General features: G+C 43.1%; 1 protein-coding gene across 3 annotated transcripts in view; it reads left to right on the top strand.

Moving 5' to 3' along the window:
* Nucleotides 1-7,429: 7,429 nt before the first annotated feature.
* LOC121003239 (brain-specific angiogenesis inhibitor 1-associated protein 2-like) overlaps nucleotides 7,430-22,388 on the top strand; it is a 142,042-nt gene continuing 127,083 nt past the window's right edge. Inside the window, exons 1-2 of one of the 3 annotated variants that reach the window (XM_040434918.1) lie at nucleotides 7,430-7,473; nucleotides 10,587-10,785. In XM_040434918.1, the coding sequence (XP_040290852.1) occupies nucleotides 10,738-10,785 (48 nt within the window). In that variant the 5' untranslated portion in view covers nucleotides 7,430-7,473; nucleotides 10,587-10,737. Of the gene's footprint in view, nucleotides 7,474-10,348; nucleotides 10,379-10,540; nucleotides 10,786-22,388 lie in introns of those variants that run through there. The other 2 variants (XM_040434928.1, XM_040434912.1) reach the window with 2 other exon arrangements.

Raw genomic sequence — 22,388 nt, 5'->3', positions numbered from 1 at the left:
CCAGGGGTGATATTTGACAATAAACGGTAACCGCTTATTTTTAACATGGGGCTTAAATGTCTCAATCTTACATTTCTCTATCTCTGAATCTAAGAGGGGTTTAGGATATCCCCTTAGCAAGAATTTTTCTGCCATTTCATTGAATCTGACCTCCCTCACTGATGGATCTGACACAATCCTCTTGATACGCTTAAACTGTGAGGAGGGTAAAGACCTTTTCACCGCCGGTGAATGGTTGCTGGAGTAGTACAACAAACTGTTCTTATCCGTTTTTTTGATGTATAAATCAGTCTGTACACAACCATCATGACCCTTTATCACCAAAGTATCTAAAAAATTAATTTTGTCATGGTCATGCTGCACTGTAAAGCACAACTCGGGCCATATATTGTTAATGTACTGGGTAAATTTTTCCACGGACTGAGTGCATATTATTAGGTGAATGGCACTTAGAAAACATGAATACAATAAAATGAGCTATCTGGATATCCTCACATAACAAAATACAATTGCAAAGACAGATTTAAGCTGTGCGGCCGGTCTGTCTGCTCCTTTAAAGTTAGTATGGGCCATAATCCTGAGGCAAGAGGCTGGTAGCCAAGCCCCTCCGAAACCCAGTGGCGAGGTTGGTTTCGCCACATATCTCCCCCTCCCAGGGAAGACTAACCAGATACCTGACCTCATGCCGGTCGGTATCTGAGTTAGTCTGGCAGTCCACCCACAACCCAATACTGGACCTGTTGAATTTTGGAGCCTGGCTCTGTTCTGTATGTCCCCAGCTGTTGAGGGGGCATCTGCTACTCCTTGCTTCCTTATTGCTCTCTAGCTTGGAGCTGTAGGTACTTGGTGGGCAGAGGCCGACTGCGCTCTGCCCCGATGCCAGCTCTTCCGCTGGGGTAGCCTGTGGGAAGTCCGGCTTATTTACATTTGAGCAAAAAGTGTCCAGTCCAAAATTATTCCTACCCTTCTCAATAATCAATAGAAAAGCCTTTATTGGCTATTACAGCAATCAAACGCTTCCTATAATTGCAGACCAGCTTTTTGCATGTCTCCACAGGTATTTTTGCCCATTCATCTTTACCAATGAGCTCCAAATCTTTCAGGTTGGAGGTCTTCTTGCCATCACCCTGATCTTTAGCTCCCTCCACAGATTCTCAATTGGATTCAAGTCTGGATTCTGGCTGGGCCACTCTAAAACGTTAATGTTGTTGTCTGCTAACCATTTCTGCACCACTTTTGCTGTGTGTTTTGGGTCATTGTCATGCTGAAATGTCCACTGGTGCGCAAGGCCAAGTTTCTCTGCAGACTGCCTGATGTTGTCATTGAGAATCCTCATGTATTTCTCTTTTTTCATGGTGCCGTTTACTGTGATTAGGTTCCCTGGTCCATTGGCTGAAAAACACCCCAAAGCATTAGGTTCCCACCACCATGTTTGACAGTGGGGATGGTGTTCTTTGGGTTGAAGGCTTCTCCTTTTTTACGCCAAATGAAGGAAACATCATTGTGACCAAACAATTCAATTTTTGTTTCATCTGACCATAAATGTCACGGCGGACAGGAACTCAGATACACAGACAACCAAATACACAAGTGTCTAGGCTAGATGCTGGGGACAGGTCACCTCCTAGCACATCCCTGACTTCTCTCTCTATGCTGCTAAGCCCACATTCAGACCTTGATGGTAGGTATGAAGTGTCCTCGTGCCTGGACTGCAAAACACCCTAGAGTCCCTGAGATGGTGAAAGGGGAGAAGGGGCAGAAGACACACAAATAGCCTAGACCGCAAACAACACAAACAGAAACAAACCTTATCTGAGCTGGAACAGACAATCCTTCCTTCCTTCCTGAATCCAAGACCAGAATGAATTGTATAACCCACACAGCCCTCTGGGATTGAAGGCAATTTAAGCCAATGACCCCACCCAGAGCACCTGAAGGAAGCCGGATTCAGCATGATTCCAAAACAAACAAAAGGTTAAACACGTGCTGCCAATCTGAAAGACCTCCGTATACCATCCGAACAGGGCATGACAATAACACAGAAGACCAGAAGTCTTCTTCTTTGTCCAGATGAGCTTTTGCAAAGGCCAAGCGAGCTTTTGTGTGCCTTATCTGGAGAAGTGGAACCCAGCAGTGTGCAGTGTCTGTTGGGTTGTCTGCCTTGAGACATTGCTACCAGCAGAGCCCAGATTCACCAGGATGGCCTTGGTGGTGATCCTTGGATTCTTTTTCACCTCTCTAACTATCCTCCTGGCCAGCACAGGTGTCACTTTTGGCTTCCAACCACGTCCTCTGAGATTTTCCACAGTGGGGAACATCTTGTATTTTTTGCTCAAATGTAAATAAAAGCTGAGAAATGTTTTTTTTTTCCACAATAATGCCTCTTGTACATCGTCATTGTACATTATTATCTTTTGGGAGACACCTATGTAATTTACCATCAAAAAAATTACTTGCTGGTTGAATAAAAGTAACTTTAAGTCAAAATTTTCCAGGGGTATGAATAATTATCGGCAGCACTGTATATATACAGTGGGGGAAATAATTATTTGACCCCTCACTGATTTTGTAAGTTTGTCCAATGACAAAGAAATGAAAAGTCTCAGAACAGTATCATTTCAATGGTAGGTTTATTGTAACAGTGGCAGATAGCACATCAAAAGGAAAATCGAAAAAATAACTTTAAATAAAAGATAGCAACTGATTTGCATTTCATTGAGTGAAATAAGTATTTGAACCCTCTAACAAAAAAAGACTTAATACTTGGTGGAAAAACCCTTGTTTGCAAGCACAGAGGTCAAACGTTTCTTGTAATTGATGACCAAGTTTGCGCACATTTTAGGAGGAATGTTGGTCCACTCCTCTTTGCAGATCATCTCTAAATCCCTAAGGTTTCGAGGCTGTCTCTGTGCAACTCTGAGCTTGAGCTCCCTCCATAGGTTTTCGATTGGATTAAGGTCCGGAGACTGACTAGGCCACTCCATGACCTTAATGTGCTTCTTCTTGAGCCACTCCTTTGTTGCCTTTGCTGTATGTTTTGGGTCATTGTCGTGCTGGAACACCCATCCACGACCCATTTTCAGTTTCCTGGCAGAGGGAAGGAGGTTGTCGCTCAGGATTTCACGATACATGGCTCCGTCCATTTTCCCGTTTATGCGAATAAATTGTCCTGTGCCCTTAGCAGAAAAACACCCCCAAAGCAAAATGTTTCCACCCCCATGCTTGACGGTGGGGACGGTGTTTTGGGGGTCATAGGCAGCATTTTTCTTCCTCCAAACACAGCGAGTTGAGTTAATGCCAAAGAGCTCTATTTTGGTCTCATCAGACCACAGCACCTTCTCCCAGTCACTCTCTGAATCATTCAGGTGTTCATTGGCAAACTTCAGACGGGCCTGCACATGTGCCTTCCTGAGCAGGGGGACCTTGCGAGCCCTGCAGGATTTTAATCCATTGCGGTGTAATGTGTTTCCAATGGTTTTCTTGGTGACTGTGGTCCCTGCTAATTTGAGGTCATTAACTAACTCCTCCCGTGTAGTTCTAGGATGCTTTTTCACCTTTCTCAGAACCATTAACACCCCACGAGGTGAGATCTTGCGTGGAGCCCCAGAGCGAGGTCGATTGATGGTCATTTTGTGCTCCTTCCATTTTCGAACAATCGCACCAACAGTTGTCACCTTCTCTCCCAGCTTCTTGCTAATGGTTTTGTAGCCCATTCCAGCCTTGTGCAGGTCTACAATTTTGTCTCTGACATCCTTGGACAGCTCTTTGGTCTTTCCCATGTTGGAGAGATTGGAGTCTGCTTGATTGATTGATTCTGTGGACAGGTGTCTTTTATACAGGTGACTAGTTAAGACAGGTGTCCTTAATGAGGGTGACTAATTGAGTAGAAGTGTCTAACCACTCTGTGGGAGCCAGAACTCTTAATGGTTGGTAGGGGTTCAAATACTTATTTCACTCAATGAAATGCAAATCAGTTGCTATCTTTTATTTAAAGTTATTTTTTCAATTTTCCTTTTGATGTGCTATCTGCCACTGTTACAATAAACCTACCATTGAAATGATACTGTTCTGAGACTTTTCATTTCTTTGTCATTGGACAAACTTACAAAATCAGTGAGGGGTCAAATAATTATTTCCCCCACTGTATATATATATATATATATATAGAAAAAAAAAATATATAGGAAAAGAAATCAAGGCAGCACTCCTGGTAATCAAGTATGGGTGCCAGCGGCGAAAAACACCTTACCAAGGTGTACAATGTAGAATAAAGAAAGACACCGCAGCACGTCCGTTTGGTGAAGAAAGTGGGACCCTTTATTCACCTGTGCGACGTTTCGGTCCGCTTACTGGGACCATTTTCAAGCAATGCTTGAAAATGGTCCCAGTAAGCGGACCGAAACGTCGCACAGGTGAATAAAGGGTCCCACTTTCTTCACCAAACGGACGTGCTGCGGTGTCTTTCTTTATTCTATATATATATATAGTTATCCAAAAAAGAGGCAGCACTCCAAATGTAAAGGTAAAATGACCCGCTTTATTCCCCTCTGCAATGTTTCAACTGCTCATTGTAGTCTTTCTCAAGCAAACAATTGGTGTCAAAGTATCCACTGTTATACCCACAATCCTTATGGGTCAATTGATAATAATAAGTGACAATTACATGATCGATTATACAAAAATAGGGAAAATATCAAAAATACATGATCCAGTGTGAACAAATTGTATACAGCATATATCAAATCATTGGTGCATATACATTGTGAAGCCATAATCACTAATCCTCAAGGCATCATGTGCGCTGTCGCTCGGCAACCTGGAAGCGTCCACCATATCGGCTCGTCACCAGCATCCGAAGCTGGACAGAGCACCGCAATTATGACCATTCAGGGAGATGAAGTACCATATAGGGAATGATTAGGTTGTTGATAGGCAGATTTATGTAAATCCTGGTGAAATAAGGATATCAAGCCATCAATGTCGGAAGAACATAAGTCCCTTAAAGAGACAGTACATCTAAAAATGTATAAGGTTAAGTAATAGCCATTATAAGGCTTAACCAGAAGGGGTGTGAGATTTGTGTGGTTGTGTCACGTGACCATCACCACACACCTATTATGGCACCAAGATACAGAGTGTGGTCAACACCCAATATTCTCTTAGCCAAGGTCCACCCTTGTTTCTCCTCTGTAATTAAATAACATGCTGTATTGTACTGCTTTGAAACTGTCAGTTTCACACTGACAGTTTCCTACGAGATCCAGCCTGAGGGCTAGGCCTCATAAGCTTCCAAGGCTGGCAGACCCAGAAGACTTTGTGAGACTTCTAGCTGCCATGGTACATAAAAACTACAGATCGTCTCGCAAAAAATGAGCCCTCACACAGCTCCATGGAGGTAAATAGAAAAAAAGTTATGGGGGTCAGAATATGGCAATGAAAAAATAAAAAAAGTTCTTTTTTTCAGTATCAACGCAGAAAAAAATAATAATACAAATGTGGTATAGCTGTAATCGTACTGACTGAGAATGAAGGGCACAGGTCAATTTTACCACATAGGAATCGACGTTAAACAAAAAAAAAAAATTCCACTTTCTCCCCATTTGGAATATTTTTTCCAGCTTCCCACTACATTGTATCAAACAATAAATGATGCCATTGGAAAGTACAACTTGGCTTACAAAAAAATAATCCCTCATATGGCTAAGTGAATGGAAAAATATGAAAGTTATTGCTCTGGAATGGCAGGGAGTGAATAATGAAAATGCAAAAATTAAAATTCTTCTGGGGCTGAAAGGGTTAATTGCCCCTTATCCTTGTTTTATAGGGCTGTCTGAGTGTTTAATACTGATGAACTATCCTCAGGACACCCTCTACAATCAGCTGTTCGAAGAGACTGCGGCACTCACAGAGACTCTTCTTAGGCCAGTGACATCACTTTCATTGGTCACATGGCCCAGGTGCAGCTCAGTCCCATTCAAGTAAATTTGGCTGCGCTGCAATACCAAGCACAGCCGGTATCCAATGGATGGCTTTGTGTTTGGTAAGCTGCAAGGAGGCTGCAATGCTCCCAGGAACACTACAGCCTCTTCAAATAGCGGTGGGGTATGCATTAGACCCACACTGATCAGATATTGATCACCTATCCTGAGGATAAGTCATCAGTACTCGGACAACCCTTCTAAACTTATGCAGAAGTACATGGGTGTTTGTGCAGTATCCCTGACTAGTGATGGACGAACATCGGCCGGGACAGTTAGCGAATGCGATCGCTTGAACGCGATCAAATGTTCGCGAACCGCAAGTTCGCGGCGGGCCCCATTCACTTTAATGGCAGGCGAATCTGAAAAACCTTCAGCTCATATTTGGAGCCACCAAATACTTAGTGAAGTGTACAAATAGTCCCACAACATGGACAGTGACATACTAGAGGGGGATCAATGACAAAAATTCCAACAAAAAATATGTGTCTTAATCAGGGGACATTTTTATGCGTCTTAAAGGGAAATTCTCTGAAATGTGCCCTGCTGGAGCCTAGAAAAATAATATTTTAGGCCACAGGAGTACGGGACTTAAAAATTAAGCATTCACCTGAAATTGTGATTATGTGGCTAGAGGTTCATTATGCGGTCACTGAATAACAATTTCACTGTAGCCCACTTTTATTTTCACTTTTTTTGGGGGGCAACTGGTATATCACACCAGTAGAAATTATTTGTTCCAATGGCGTTTGTCACTCTGTGTAGCAGAGGGAACACAGCAAAACCGCAAACAAATGCTGCACTACCTAAATGCACTATATAGAAAGTATATTATTGGTATATAACACCCCTGCCTCAATCAGTTTTTTTTTTGGGGGGGGAAGGGGGCAACTGGTATATCACACCAGTAGAAATTATTTGTTCCAATAGCGTTTGTCCCTCTGTGTAGCTGCAGTATCGCAGCAGAACCGCACACAACTGCTGCACGTCTCAATTAGTTGTCCTGTACCACCTGATGGATGTGTCATGGGTCCAAGTTCTTTACAATGTAAAAGAATATGGCGCCGGCGGACATCGCCATATATTCGCCTGTTCAGCAAACCGCGAATGAGCTAAATAAACCGCGATACGACCGCCGGGCGAACCGCAAGACCATCTCTACCCCTGGGGTATCTGCAAAGTTTTGGTTTGTTATGGAACGTTAGTAATATTAATGCTATGTAATACACACTAAGTTGTTCCAGCATGAGCCAGGCATGGCCAGAGTTAACAATCCTAGCTCACCCATTTCTGGAGCTCAGGGCATGGACTGGCTCCATGCCCTAGTTCCAGCAGATTACAGTGAGTCAGGAGAGTAGCTGTACAGAAGGAGGAAGCTGTAGTTTCCTTATGCTCCACTCCCATATACTCTAGCTCCAGGCCCTGGAGCCTCAGTCACCTCCATGAGCTCCAGGAAATGCAAGCAAGTAAGAACTACAGCGTGAGATTCAGCAAGGTAACCCAGCTTAAATAGTTCCAGATGCTGCTGCGGAGGGATAACAAGTTAACTCACCCTTTGCACCCCAGACTAGTGGACACTACAGCCACTGTTGCCAGATTGTACTTGCTAGCCAGAGATACCAGTAACAGAGATTTTAGCAAGAGAATGTGTAACTATAGGGCCATTGCTAAAACAAGCGACCTAGCTCATGCTTGGACATCTGGGAAGAATTTGCACTGTGTGCAGATAACTTCTGGATGTACTACAACTCCTATTGTGAGCACAGTAAATAAAGACTCTCTTAACACCCCATGCTCGCCATTGCATTTCTAACATGTGTCCTGCCTAGCATCATGTGCCCCCCCAAACCACCATCAGGCAGGGAGCTCACAGCTACTAAGTGCCCGAAGGGAATAGAGGGTGCCTCTCCTTCACTGCACCAACCACAGGGATTGACGGCCTGAGGGTGTACACCATGACACATCATCATCAGGGTCACTACCACTCACATCCTCTGCTCTGGCTCCTCAGGGGCTCGCTGAATTTGCAACCAGATGTTGTGTTGTAACATTTCAGATCACTGCTTTCCATTGTTTTTTATAGAGATGAGTATCAAGCTGCACCATTTTTTTTATAAACTATGCAAAATCAGACCCCACAGTGTTTTCTGTTTTTTGTTGAAAGTGGAATAACTTAAAAATTGCTTTGACCTGAATAACATATTTTTCTATGCACACCAAAAAATATATATATTTATCTGGGCAATCTTAGACTGAAATAAATGTACAGAAAAAGATACAAAACATCCTGCACGATATGATAGTAAATATGCGGATGTGCATGGCTACATTTATAAAGTCACAGAAAATAATGCACTAAAATAATCGATGCAAACATAATATATGGACTAAGTCCTCACTCTGATATGATAAAATCTGAGACTCTCAGCCAATATATTTTGATCAAAACACATCTGTGCCCACCTACCAGTGCCAAGGTGGTCTCAGTCAGGCAAGTCGTACTCTAAACCTACCTATGCTGTTGGGCACCTACATGCAGGAGAGCAGAACCCGCACATATAGTGTGCTGCTCCTAGTCACCTCTATGTGCATCCAGCAACCGATGAGAGGAGGAGCAAGCACACCTATATGTACCACCTAATCAAGGTCGACTATTAGTGTCACATCTGTGACAGGTCCCAGAAGGTCTGAAAGATTATCTATGCATTAGTGATCTGACAGCCTCTTTTGGTTTCACTTTGTCTGTGTGTTGCTGGTATGTCCACACCTCCTGTTCAGGTGTGGATCATGTGACCTCTACCACACCCTATTTAGTCTGACTTTTCCCATCACTCCTTGCTTGGGATAGCTTAATTTTGTCTTGGAAGAGCTGGAGTGTGGTTCGTGTTGAAGTCCTGTTCATCCTTCATCCTTCATCCTTCATCCTTCATCCTCTGAAGTTAAGTGTTCTGCTTGTCTTGTTTTGTATTCCCCCCCCCCCCCCAGTTGTTTACTAGGCCTCAGTGAGACGCTAGTTCCTTCACCAGGGAAGGAACAGGTGGTCTCTTCCCTGTCATTATCTTTAGGGCATCTGAGGGTCACCAGGATTTTCTAGGTTCCCGTGTATGGGTATCTCTACCATCGAGAGGTGCCCATACGGATAGGAGTTAGGGCCAGGAGCAGGGTTTTATAGGTGGTGACCCTTTTCCTTCCCTAGCGGTGAGGCCTAGTGTCTTTTCCCTTCCTTCTTGATTGTCTTTTGGTGTTCTCCCCTACTACATCCGTGACAATTAGATAGCAAGGTCGCCTATTAGATAGGGGGGCAGGCAAAAGTGCACAAGAATGCTACTCCCAAGATAGAAGCTCATTCACACCTGAAGGTGCGACTCCTTCAAGACCAATCAAAAAAATGTACAGAAAAAGATACAAAACATCCTGCACGATATGACAGTAAATATGCGGATGTGCATGGCTACATTTCTAAAGTCACAGAAAATAATGCACTAAAATAATCGATGCAAACATAATATATGGACTAAGTCCTCACTCTGATATGATAAAATCTGAGACTCTCAGCCAATATATTTTGATCAAAACACATCTGTGTCCACCTACCAGTGCCAAGGTGGTCTCAGTCAGGCAGGTCGTACTCTAAACCTATCTATGCCGTTGGGCACCTACATGCAGGAGAGCAGACCCCGCACATATAGTGTGCTGCTCCTAGTTACCTCTATGTGCATCCAGCAACCGATGAGAGGAGGAGCAAGCACATCTATATGTACCACCTAATCAAGGTCGCCTATTAGATAGGAGGGGCAAAAGTGCACAAGAATGCTACTCCCAAGATAGAAGCGCATTCACACCTGAAGGTGCCAATCCTTCAGTACCAATCAAAAAAATTTACGGAAAAAGATATAAAACATCCTGCACGATATGATCGTAAATATGCGGATGTGCATGGCTACATTTATAAAGTCATGGAAAATAATTCACTAAAATAATAGACTAAGCCCTCACTCTGGAACTGTAATCGATACGATTTTTATATACAGGTGTATGTTGATCGGTGGTGAATCCATTGGGCAATTGCTGATAATGCGGTTTCTTAATATATCTCCAGCTCATCGGGAGATGAGGACCCATATAGTTGGTTAATATAAGTGCTGCTCTGAACGCTATATAGATTTCAAGTACACGTTCATACGGCTCACACAAGACAAGTAAACTCTTGTCCAAAAAGGCCACTCAGGAAAATCCAAAATAATTCCTTAAAACATAGCTCCATTCATGACTTGAACGTGGAGACTTCTGGTTCCAGAATTAAACTGTTTACAATCTCACGTCTCCCATTCATTCACAGGGGAAATTGGTGTGTCAGGGGAAAGATGAAAGGGACTATGGATGAAGTCAAAGGCTTGAAGGTTAAGAGACCCTCTTTTCAGTCTCTCCCAGATGTCTGGAGAAGGGGCCCCTCCCTTTCTGTCAGGCAGAATCCTCCCTTTATGCAATGCACATAGTCAGCTGGGTGACAGCCGAGCAAACCCCTTATTGGTTGGAAGTTTTTTTATATTGAGCAGCAGAACTTTTGTCTGAGGCTGTGTTCTCCCTCCCATCCTGTTTCCTCCCCAGGCCCTTCTCCTCCCTCCCACAGCCAGCCCTCCACACCAGAGCAGTGGTCAGTGGTCAGCATCTCAGAGACACCTTCTGCCTCCCCATCTCCAGGGATCCAGCTCTGTGTCCGGCATCTAAAGTCCATGTGAAAAGCTTCAAGCCAAGCAACATGTCCAGGTCCGATGAGGTGAACAGACTGACAGAGAATGTATACAGAGTAAGTACTCTTTGAAGAGATCATTTAGTCTTCACCCTTTGCATACCGTTCATTCTTCTTATACTGCTTCTTTTTTATGATGTGAGTACAGATGTAGAGGAGCTGAATTTGTCAGTTAACTCTTTGTGGTTGCACGCTTGCTCCATGATAATGCTGCAGGCTACCGACCATAATAAGTCAAACTCTGCTCTGGAGACACTGTCGGTAAATTACAGATAAAAATCATGTAAAATATTACCAAGCAAAGGTCAGATTTTGATAGCAATACTGGGAACGTTCTACAGTCCTCCATCTGTGCCATGTCTGTAAGACATAGATTTTTTGCCTTGCTCTGGTTCAACATTGTGGGATAATAGGCTGAACTGGACGGACATCTGTCTTTTTAATAAAGAAACTTTAATAAAAGTCAATATAAAAGATATAACTAATAACTCGCTCTGATCATATGACGTTTGCAGTTTACACAGCCTAGCATGAAAGACCCTCTTAGTTTTCTCACAGGGCTGTCTATGGACTCATACCGGACAGACTGTTTTGGGGTAGACTAATCATCGGCTAATGGGGGCATTGTGCATGGATTGCTGTGGTCCACTTAACCCTTCTGTCATTTAGGATGGGGGAAGGGAGCTATTTTCATTGTATCCTGACACGGTCCCAGCAGTCTTCCTCTGTAATGTCTTGAAGTTACAGTACGAGTCCCTCGTTTGGTGCAAAAAGGTTCCCTAATCAGGAGCCTTAATGTGTCTCTAATTGTCAGGTTTGATCTAGAATGAATGCTACATACATTTTGGAATAATTAACATATAGATAACCTACCGATACTTTCCTTGATGGTTATGTATTTATTCATTTACATAGCACTTACATACGCTGTAGCGTTGTACAAAGATTGCCATCATGAACATCAGTCCTTCTGCCCGTTGGGGCTTATAATCTAGATTCTAGGTCATCAATATCAGATGGGTAAGGGTCCAGAACCTGGCACCCCCACCGATCGGCTGCCGAGCAGGAAACTTTACTGCTTCATACACAATGTGGTAGTTGGGGTATTGCTGCTCAACTTTCATTCAAGTAAGTGTACAAAGCCTTCTGCTTCTGTGCTGTACACTACATAGTTTCTGCAGCCCAAAACAGCTGGCCAGCAGGGTGCCAGACCCCCACCAATCTCCCGAGGATGGGTCATCAACATCTGTAGCTCAGGAACCCCTTCAACCTATTTGTATGTTTTTGGAGGGAACACAAGTAAGGGTGGGTTCGCACTAGCGTTAGGGATTTCGTTATGGAAAATAACGGAATCTATAAGACGGAAGGACGGATCCATTCTTCTGCCCATAGACTTGTATTATGACGGAATGCAAAACAGAAGCCTTTAAAAGGCATTGCGTTTGCTTTCTGTCCTAATAGAAGTCTATGGGAATCAAAACGGATCTGTCTGGTTCCCGTTACGCAAGACGGAAAACAAAATCCTGTCGACAGGACTTTGTTTTTCGTCTTGCATAACGGGACCCAGACGGATCCGTTATGCTTTCCCGTAGACTTCTAATTAGGACGGAAGGCAGACGGAATGCCTTTGAAAGGCTTCCGTTTTGCATTTTGTCTGGGCATTCCGTTATTTTTTGCTATAACCATGTTATAACGGAAAGCCACAACGGAATCTCTAACGCTAGTGTGAACCCATCCTAACCAGTAGAAACCCACACAAACACAGGGAGATGATATAAACTCCATCTAGAAAGATGATGTCAAATATTCCCTGTCCTGAAAACTAGTGACGAGCAAATCAAAGTCCGTGATCCAAATTTCAGGATAAATTTGATATGCTGCGAAGCCGAATTTATTCGTGCTTCACGATAGCGAATCAATTTAAATTGAAATAGTGTAAAAAAATATATAATAATAATACTTACCTGCTCCATTTGTTTGTGACGGGCCGGCTGCCGCCATCTTGCTTGAAGATGTCGGCCGAAATCCCGTGTGCGGTGACATATGATGTCACCACGCTGGCCATTGTGATGACGTCATCTCAGCCCATGCGATATTTTGCATAGACCTTTAACCAAGATGGCGGGGTCGGCCCCTTGCGAGCAAATGGATCAGGTAAGTATTACAACACTGTTGTTAAAATCAAATGCCGCAATCGTGTATGAACGTGACATCTGAGGGATACAATGACGGGGAGCGGCGCAATCGCTGCTCCCTTTCACTGCACCCACTTCTTACAAAGAAATGCGCTTTGCGACAAAGTTATTTGTCACGGAGCTGATTATTAATTTTTTTATTCGGCGAAGCAGTCAAATCGAATTTATGAATACTTCGCTCCATAAAATAAGGATAGAATTTCCATCTGCTAATATTTCGCAGATAATTGCTACCTGTGAGTGCCCCCTCCCCCCACACACACACTCTGTGCCCTAATTCTAACCATTGATTTTCCAATATCTTGTGCTGGAGACCAGAGGCCACTTCACCATTGCAAAAGGCGCTGCGCTTCGGCTTCGTTCACATCACCGCTAAGCTTGTCTGTTATATTTGTAATCCGTTCAAAATAACGGAAAGTAAATAAATACCGAAAAGCCAACGGACACTAACGGAAAGCATATTTTCTGTCTTTTTAATGGACTGACGAAACGGATCAGTTTTAAAAAAACGGACACAATGCATCCGTTCGTTTTCCGTTATGTTCCGTTATTCATTGTTTTCAAATGTTTTTTTTTTTTCTTTCAAATTTCATTTGAGCATGCTCAGAAAAAAAAAACGGAACAGAAAAACGGATTGCATAACGGATCACATACAAAGCAATCCGTTACAATCCGGCACTCATTGACTTTAATGAAAAACAAAACGGATCCGTCACAAATTCGTTTTTTTTAGACGGGAGCAAAAGTCCTGCATGTAGGATTTTTTTTTCTGTCTAAAATAACGTGAAGCTGACGGAAAGGAGCCAAACGGAGTGTAACTGACACTTTACCACCTCCATAGAAGAAAATGGGATTTACAACGGATCTGTTTATTTGCGTTTTATTCATCCTCTGAACGGATGAATAGAACAGAAATCCAGACGGTGATGTGAACGAGCCCTTACAGAAGCATGGAGATTCAGTGTAGTCACCCACTGGCTGTAGCTCCTGTTGCTAGGCAACAGCTTGATTTTATTCAACACAAAAATAGAATTTGTCAATAAATAAGTAGAATGGCAAACTCTCTCTTTACTGGAGTTTCCCTTTAACACCAAGTATACAAGTCACGCAGGAAATTCCATTCACCGTGCCTGCCTGCTACTGCCCCTCATGGCACCCAGTGACATCAAATAGTGGTGTCTGAGCAGTCTAAGACCGTTCTGTTTATAACAGGGCCTCATCTTGGCTAACGCTGCCTCCAGCAGTTCTCCAGTGCTTAAACGTAGGGGCTGCCAAGGAAGAAAGGTTGGATCCTAGAAATAACAGATGTGAAATGATTTTCTTAAATTCCAACAGCAAAAAAACATTAATAACTAAATATAAGCCATATGATGCTTTGTGAGGCTTCTCGCAGTGTTAAACAGGGCTATGGACCAATAAAATAGGGAACAATTGTGCGGATCACTGCTTCCCGCCTGCACCAGGACTATTGTGTGTGGCAGCAATTTATATTTTTAATGCAATCTGCACTAAATTGCCAAAACTTGTTGGAGACCCAAAAGTCCTTTTAAGGACTATAATTGTATCTGGCAGCAATATATATTTTTAGCGCAACCTGCGTTAAATAGCTTGCAATTGTTTGGCCTCTGCAGACAGCGACATTATCTGCGCTATATCTCCTGTCTAAGGCTCCATTCACACGTCCGCAATTTCGTTCCGCGTTTTGCGGACCCATTCATTCCTATGTATCCGCACTTCCGGGTCCGCACTTCCGTTCCGCAAAAAAATAGAACATGTCCTATTATTGTCCGCAATAGGACGGCAGCCCTCTTAGATTCATTCTGAAGCTGCAGTGTTAGTTAGAGCAGGGAGAGTGCTGCTGCTGCTGAATTAATAGGGAAATCGTTAGCTAGGCCAGTGTTCCATGTCCACTCCAGTCCTCAAAGACTCCTCTGCTGTAAAGACAGCGTCCTGACAGCACCCCAAAAAGCCCTTTTTAGGGCTGGTACATCAGTCTGCTTTTATTTATTTTTTCTATATATATATTGAAGTTGCCTGCCCGTGTGTGAGAGGCCACAGGCCCACAGACTGTACTGTGCCCACTGCCCACCACTCATATCGGGTGGCACAGTACCTTGCAGATAAAAAAGTCATTTACTTTTTCCTCTGTAATATAATTGCAGTTGCGTGCCAGTGAGTGTCAGGCCCACAGACTGTACTGTGCCCACTGCCCGCCACTCATATAGGGTGGCACAGTACCTTGCAGATAAAAAAGTAATTAAATTTTTCCTCTGTAATATAATTGCAGTTGCCTGCCAGTGAGTGTCAGGCCCACTGACTGTACTGTGCCCACTGCCCATCACTCATATAGGGTGGCACAGTACCTTGCACATAAAAAGTCATTTAATGACCTTCAATGAGATCACTGAGGACGAGGAACGGGACATGAGTAGCTCGGCATCCAACCTTGTGCAAATGGGGTCTTTCATGCTATCATGCCTGTTGAGGGACCCTCGTATAAAAAGGCTGAAGGAGAACGACCTGTACTGGGTGGCCACGCTACTAGACCCCCGGTATAAGCAGAAAGTGGCTGAAATGTTACTGAATTACCGCAAGTCGGAAAGGATGCAGCAGTTCCAAAACAAGTTAAAAAGTATGCTTTACACAGCGTATAAGGGTGATGTCACAGCACAATGGGAATCTAACAGGTGAAGAGGTGAAAGTAATCCTCCTCCTACCACGACCACGCCGGCAAGGACAGGACGCTTTACAGACGTGTTGTTGATGGAGGACATGCAGAGCTTTTTAAGTCCTACGCATCGCCAAAGCCCTTCGGGGTCCACCCTCAGAGAACGACTCGACCGACAGGTAGCAGACTACCTCGCCTTAACTGCAGATATCGACACTCTGAGGAGCGATGAACCCCTTGACTACTGGGTGTGCAGGCTTGACCTGCGGCCTGAGCTATCCCAATTTGCGATAGAACTTCTGGCCTGCCCCGCTTCAAGTGTCCTGTCAGAAAGGACCTTCAGCAGGAGGTATTGTCACTAAGAAGAGAAGTCTCCTCGGTCAAAAAATTCTAGATTACCTCACCTTTATTAAGATAAATGAGGCATGGATCCCGAAGGGACTGACAGTGGGGGATGCATTTGACTAAAAAAGGCCTGATGAGATGCCTTGGGCTAAAAATGGTCCCCACGCTGCTGTATTTAATCTCTGCATGCCGGATGACTTGCGTGACTTCTCCGCCACCAACTAGGGTTCAAGCCGCAATGTTTTAGTGCACTTTCTGCCTGGAAAACATCAATTTTTCCGGCCGCTGATACAGCAGCGGCTGCAACAATACCTAATTTTTCAGGCATGTGTACATGCCTAATTTTTCTGGCCTCTGGTGCTGCACTGTGGCTGCAAAAACAAAACAAAAAAAAGGCACATACATGTGTCAATTCCCCTTCGTGATCATTACCTTGTTGTGGTGAAGTGTGTTGGCAATGTTGACACACCCCAGATAAGGTCGTTGCTTCATTGTGAACAGACCAAAAGCGATCGGCTGGATAATTTTTCATAGAAAAAACATTAATTTTCTTTGTTTCTAAGGTGATCATTAAAGCCTACTAGGCCAACAATGGTCCCACACTGCAGAATCATTGTTTTCTGGGTCACTTAACTGTCACTGAACTACCTCAGCACGACCATAGGCTTTGAAAAACCGCCATCGCCTGCAATCTCCCGAACGTGCGCACGAGCACAGTCATCACTACACCAAGATTGACGCATAGAGGAATAAAATTTATGTCATGAGTGTGTCAACTATTGACAACTCTTTGCGGTTGTTTGCGGTGCGTTAAACGGGGAGTTTGGTCTGTCACTGTGAAGCCGGCATAATCCTTACACTACCTGATCGATACAACATCATACCTGATCGTATACACACACTGGATGTTTTAAAGCACGTTATGCCAAACAATTTAGGAATGTTAGGTGATTTATGCCCTTTATGGATTAAAACCCGACTCTGAGTCAACTACGTAATTTTCCATGGGAGTTTTGCCATGGATCCCCCTCTGGCATGCCACAGTCCAGGTGTTAGTCCCCTTGAAACAACTTTTCCATCACTATTGTGGCCAGAAAGAGTCCCTGTGGGTTTTAAAATTCACCTGCCTATTGAAGTCTATGGTGGTTCACCCGTTCGCGAACATTTGCGTAAATTTGCGTTTGCCGTTCGCGAACGGAAATTTTTATGTTCGCGACATCTCTACCTAGGACTCCAAGATGCATCCAGACATCCTCCCCATGCTGTTCCCGAGCCATTTCAGTGGTGTTTCCATCAATTTCTGACCTTTTCATGTGAACAGACACCCTCCACCCTTCAGAGCAGTGGGTGCCTGGTTTAATGCTCGGGTTCTCCCATTGACTTCCATTGTGCTCGGGTGCTCAGTAGAGCACCCGAGCATCCCGAGGTGTTCTACTCGAGCACCCGAGCACTTTGGTGCTCGACTAACACTAATAACTATAATAACTACAAATATCTATCGGTATTTATGATTGCTCCTCATATAAGTGAGCAATGATATTTTGGGCTTGCAAGAAAACAACATAAATTTTTTTTGTGATGTTTTTTCTAATCTTGATGACATTTTAACCATGCAAATTTTTTATTATTATTTTTTATTCTATAGAGAAGCCTATGGGAAAAATAGCAGAAAAAAAGCATACCCAAGCTGTCTTAAAAAAAAAAAAAGTCCAATGGACCCCAAAAAAGGTGCAAAAAGCCAGAAAAAGGTCACAAACAGAACAAGAAATGTGGTGTTTTTCCCCAAAACACTGTGTGTGAATCCACCCTTAATACGCTTAGTATAATTGCATGCATGCATTATAAATGTACTGGATTCTTAAAATAGTTGCTCCCCTTTGTGTGCTGCTAATCACTGTAAGTTGCAGCTAAAGAGACAGCATAAATCACAGCCTATGGGGTCATTGTTTGGCCAGCAGTGCTGTCTGAGAACAATGCCTAGGCTGCACAGATATTGAGGACACACCATATGCTTTGTGCTGCTTTTTGCTATCGCTTTTTCACTTTAGGACACTGAATGGGTTGGGGTCTTCCAGGCAAATAAATGACAAATGCACTTTCTCACAGCAAGCCATTAGATCACTTATCATATGTAGACCACTAAGGGTACCTCCACACGGTAAGGTTTCCTGACGAAGTTTTGGAAGCTAAAATCAGGAGTGGATCTTAAAAAGAGAGAAAGTATAAACTTTACAACACGCATGTGAACTTGGCCTAAGATGCTGCTATCTGAGTACATAAGAGTAGGATGAACATTATAGTTTATATCCAGTTGTGGTCTTAAAAATGTGCTACCCTTGGGTACTGAGAGTCAGAAGTTTTCTTCTTTCGGTTTTGGATGCTTGCTGCCTTTTAGTTTTCTTCCATTAGGCCACTATTATGATTTATGGTAGCAATTTATTAGCAGTATGAAAATTAAGTCTGAGGTGGTCTAAAATCCCGTTTTCCTAACAGAGGCTAATGTTGCTCTTCCACCAATCCTTTTACACTGCAGTTCTGCTTTTTTTTACACTGCAAAGGTACACCAAGGAAAGAATGATTATAAACTGCAAGCAACTAAATCATCTGTGAACATTATTATCAGGGAACTGTCACACATGGGACTCATACTCATGAGCAGAGTTGCCAGCCTGAATTATGCTTTCTTCTGGACAACTTATCCAAAAATCACAGACAACCAACATTTTTTACGAACAAATTGGAAAGTATACTGAATGATAAAGATAATAGGTAATACATATATGTGAGCCCTCAGGTCCCTGCTCCACCATTCCCCAGCTTTCAGTGGTTCAGTGCAGGCACAACGGAGTAACATTATCGTGCCTGCTGCGCCTAGCCACAGACAGCCCCGATAGGATAGCGGATCAGACCTGCTCTGGTTTGTTTGGTTTAGGAATGTAGGGTAGGTGAGAGCAGTATAGATCTGTAAGAAATCTGCACCGCTGTATAGGGGCCATATATATGGCATTGCTACCTGTGTGATCCAATATAGTGAGGTAAATAGTCTTCTGTAACTGAGTAGACTACAGATCCGCTTTACAGGGGGTCTATGAGGTCAATAAACATCCCTAGAACAAAAGCGCACAAGCCATTGCCAAATGTTCATGCTGCTTATGGAGTGTACATCCATTATATACTTTTTGGGGATATTTTCCCCAAAACTTGCTAACCCACAACTTTTCCATGGACTAAGGATCATCACTGTTCATGTGCCCAGAATGTGTGTAGACAGACCAGAACCTTCTCAGACCCACCCTACATCTGCGGTTACTGACATCATCTACACTTTAAGACAGGAAATATTATATGAAAGATATTCCTTTTGGTGTAATTACATGAGATTTAAACAGATGCCCCTTAGCAACACATTGCCGCTTAAAGGGGGACCTGTTGGCCGTTAGTCACATGGGGTGGGCTGTTGTCTATAAAGTGTTCTTGAGAATTTGCCAGAACCATGATTGTGCTTGCGCTGTACATACTGGATGACAGATGCCGCTGACATCTTCAGTTTATTGAATAACACAAGATAACAGAGAAAGTTGGGATCCTCTGTTTTTACTGCATTGTAAACCCCGGTGACTGCTCTCTGTAGACCCTCTAAAGGCTCTTAGATATAATAGAGGGAGCTTACCCACTTGGAACCTCTGTTAGCTAAAGCAGAGAACCACTGCAACATGTAGCTCTCTCTTTGGAGCAATGTTTCTTAAAGTTCTCCTCAACAGGCCATGTCTGCAGGATTTCCTTAGTATAGTCAGAGCACCAGGCACTGCAAACCTCTTCTCTCTATGGGATGTTTTCAAACCATGACTTATTGTTGAGGAAATTTTTGCTCTAGAAGACCTGGCTTATCAATGCATTTTATGAATACCCAACTGATTTCCAAAGGCTGGATCTCAATACCGGAATTAACAACGCAAGTAAAGTAGCCTAACATATTGAGGTTCCTAAACATCCTCATATAGCGGTATAATTTGTAAAACCAGGGACAGCATGTATTTTAGTGGTAAATTGAGCATGACCAGTGCATGTGTTAGCTGTTTGAGAAACTGCTGCACTTTTGCAGAAATGGAAGCATGGCAGACTACATCTTTTTTGCCAAAAAAAGGGATCAGACGCCGAGATTAGTATGAGAAACCGAAACAGTGCTTTACTGTTCCCACAGTGCTGGTCCGCAGGATCTTCTGCTATTGCCGTATAAAGATGGCCAGTATGAATAGCCTGTTATATCCACCAGGATACCCACTGCAGGATAAACAACCTCATTTCCCAGGGATGAGGAAAAAAGTCTGTTGTATTTAATGCAAATATCTCAAAAACATTGGTGTAGCCTGAAGCCCCCGAAGCCCAAATATGTACCAGCCCCTCCCCCCCGACATTCACGTGTCATTTATAGTACTGCTGTTCTCCTTTATAGCAGAGAGGTGTATGAACTCCCTCAGGCATCCAAGCTCTGGAGCAACTGCAACCTCTTCAACCCTGTATGTAGCCTATTGCTTATATCTTTCTTTCAACAAGGCCATAAAGTACTGCTCTCCCTCTGTACTAGTCTGTCACTCAGTTCGTTTATTGTGCTTATCTATGTTCATTTATGTACTGTATGTACAGCACCCTGGAATAAATGGTGAAGCAAAAAGAACAATAGTGAACACATAAGGCTCTGTTCACATCATGTCTGATCCTTCCATCAGATCTATCAACAGTATTGCCAGACATAGCTCTGATAGAGGGCATTGACATACAGTGATCCCTCAAGATACAATGGCCTCTGGATACAATATTTTCAACATACAGTGCTCTTTTCTGAACCATCGTAAGTTGAAACTAGACTCAACATCACATCAAATGATAATTTAATAAGCTAACATCTTTCGAATAAACAGATGACTACATTTTTAGGCATTAATAATGGAAGTAACAATGCAGTTCCAGATCCATCATGTAATGGATTCCAATGCTGCCTGTTAGACTCCATGGACTTACAATAGGGTCTGTCGGGGGTTCCTTTGTGCTTTCTGTTGTTTTGAGAGGAAGACTAGGGATGCATGCAGACAAAGGATTCCACTTGAACTGCTGACAGAACCTCCAACACTCAAATTTGAACACCACCCTACAATTATAAAAGCTTACCATCAGTTATACCAGTCAACACCTTCTAGGAAGTTCAGATTTGCTGTAGTCCTTTATGCAGGAGCCAATTTCACACAAGTAAGCCTGTCTACAAAACATGCTCCTTTGATGGCCGTATTTCCCAAACTGACCACTGCATGCCTGGTCCAAACTTTAAACATTAAAGGTACTTATGATGCTGTGAGTTCCTATCCAACCGCGGGTCTACAGTACTCACATGATTCTGTGAGTACAGTACATTAAACTCGCAGTTGAGCAGGAACTCACAACATTAAGCACTACAATGTTGTGAGTTCAGGTCAGATGAGTAGCACTTGGTCTAGGAAATGGAGCTATTTTCCTGGACCGAACACTCTCATGTGAAACTGGCCCAAGTTGACAGACATAAAATAAATTGCATGTCTTACCAAGCAGGGAATGATCAGCAGTTTTGACTGCCCATAAAGGGAATTTGCTAGATAATAAAGTCCTGTGATTACGGCAGCCTCAGCAGTAATTCAAGTAGTGTGTAGGGAGGGAAGAAGTGAGAAGCACAGTGTGAGGAGTAAGTGAAATGTGAGCAAGTAGACTTGTAGTAACAGTGACTGGTCACCAGGCCACAGCTTGATTATATTTGTAATATGGCAAATAACTAACAAATTCCTGCTAGTCAGGAAGGAGAGGTCTGCAGCATAGACAACGGAGCTTCAAAGGGAAAGGCTTCTCAAAGGTGACATATAGTTTTTCCACTATACTGTAGGTATTCTTTAAAGTGCAACTATCCTTTAAGTGATATGATGCACTCAGAAGTATTGAGGGTCCAGGTGCTGAGGCTCCCACCAATCTCTAAAATGAAAGGGCCCCTTTCGCTGTGATTGGCTCCTCATAGAAATTAATTATAAGCATGTCTTTTGTGAATGAAAAGAGCTGATCACAGCCACTTCTACACCTTCATTCTAGCAATCAGTGAGGGACAGAGGACCCGGCCGCCCTGTTACTCATCAACACTTCTGACATGTTGTTATGGCATGTCAACATTTTTGTGAAAGGACAGTTACTCTTTAATTTCATTGTAAGAATTATTCTTTTGTATTCTTGGGTGCAACTAATGTTTCTCAAATTTTTTGCACTTGCTGGAATAGGGGGTATGGTGTTATGGAAAAGGGTGCGTGGCCTTTGATTGAACCTTTTGCTCCAAAATTGCGCCACAATTCTGGTGTAAAGTTCTGTCTCGAAGTAAGCCAACTAATAGTTGGTGTAAAGTTATACAAAAGTATCTATCCCTGCATCACATTTATCATCCAGCC

Source organism: Bufo bufo, chromosome 1 (genome assembly GCF_905171765.1).
Source record: "Bufo bufo chromosome 1, aBufBuf1.1, whole genome shotgun sequence".
Taxonomy (NCBI): Eukaryota; Metazoa; Chordata; class Amphibia; order Anura; family Bufonidae; genus Bufo; species Bufo bufo.
The sequence above is the reverse complement of the archived record's forward strand: the minus strand, read 5'-3'. Positions and strand labels throughout refer to the sequence as shown.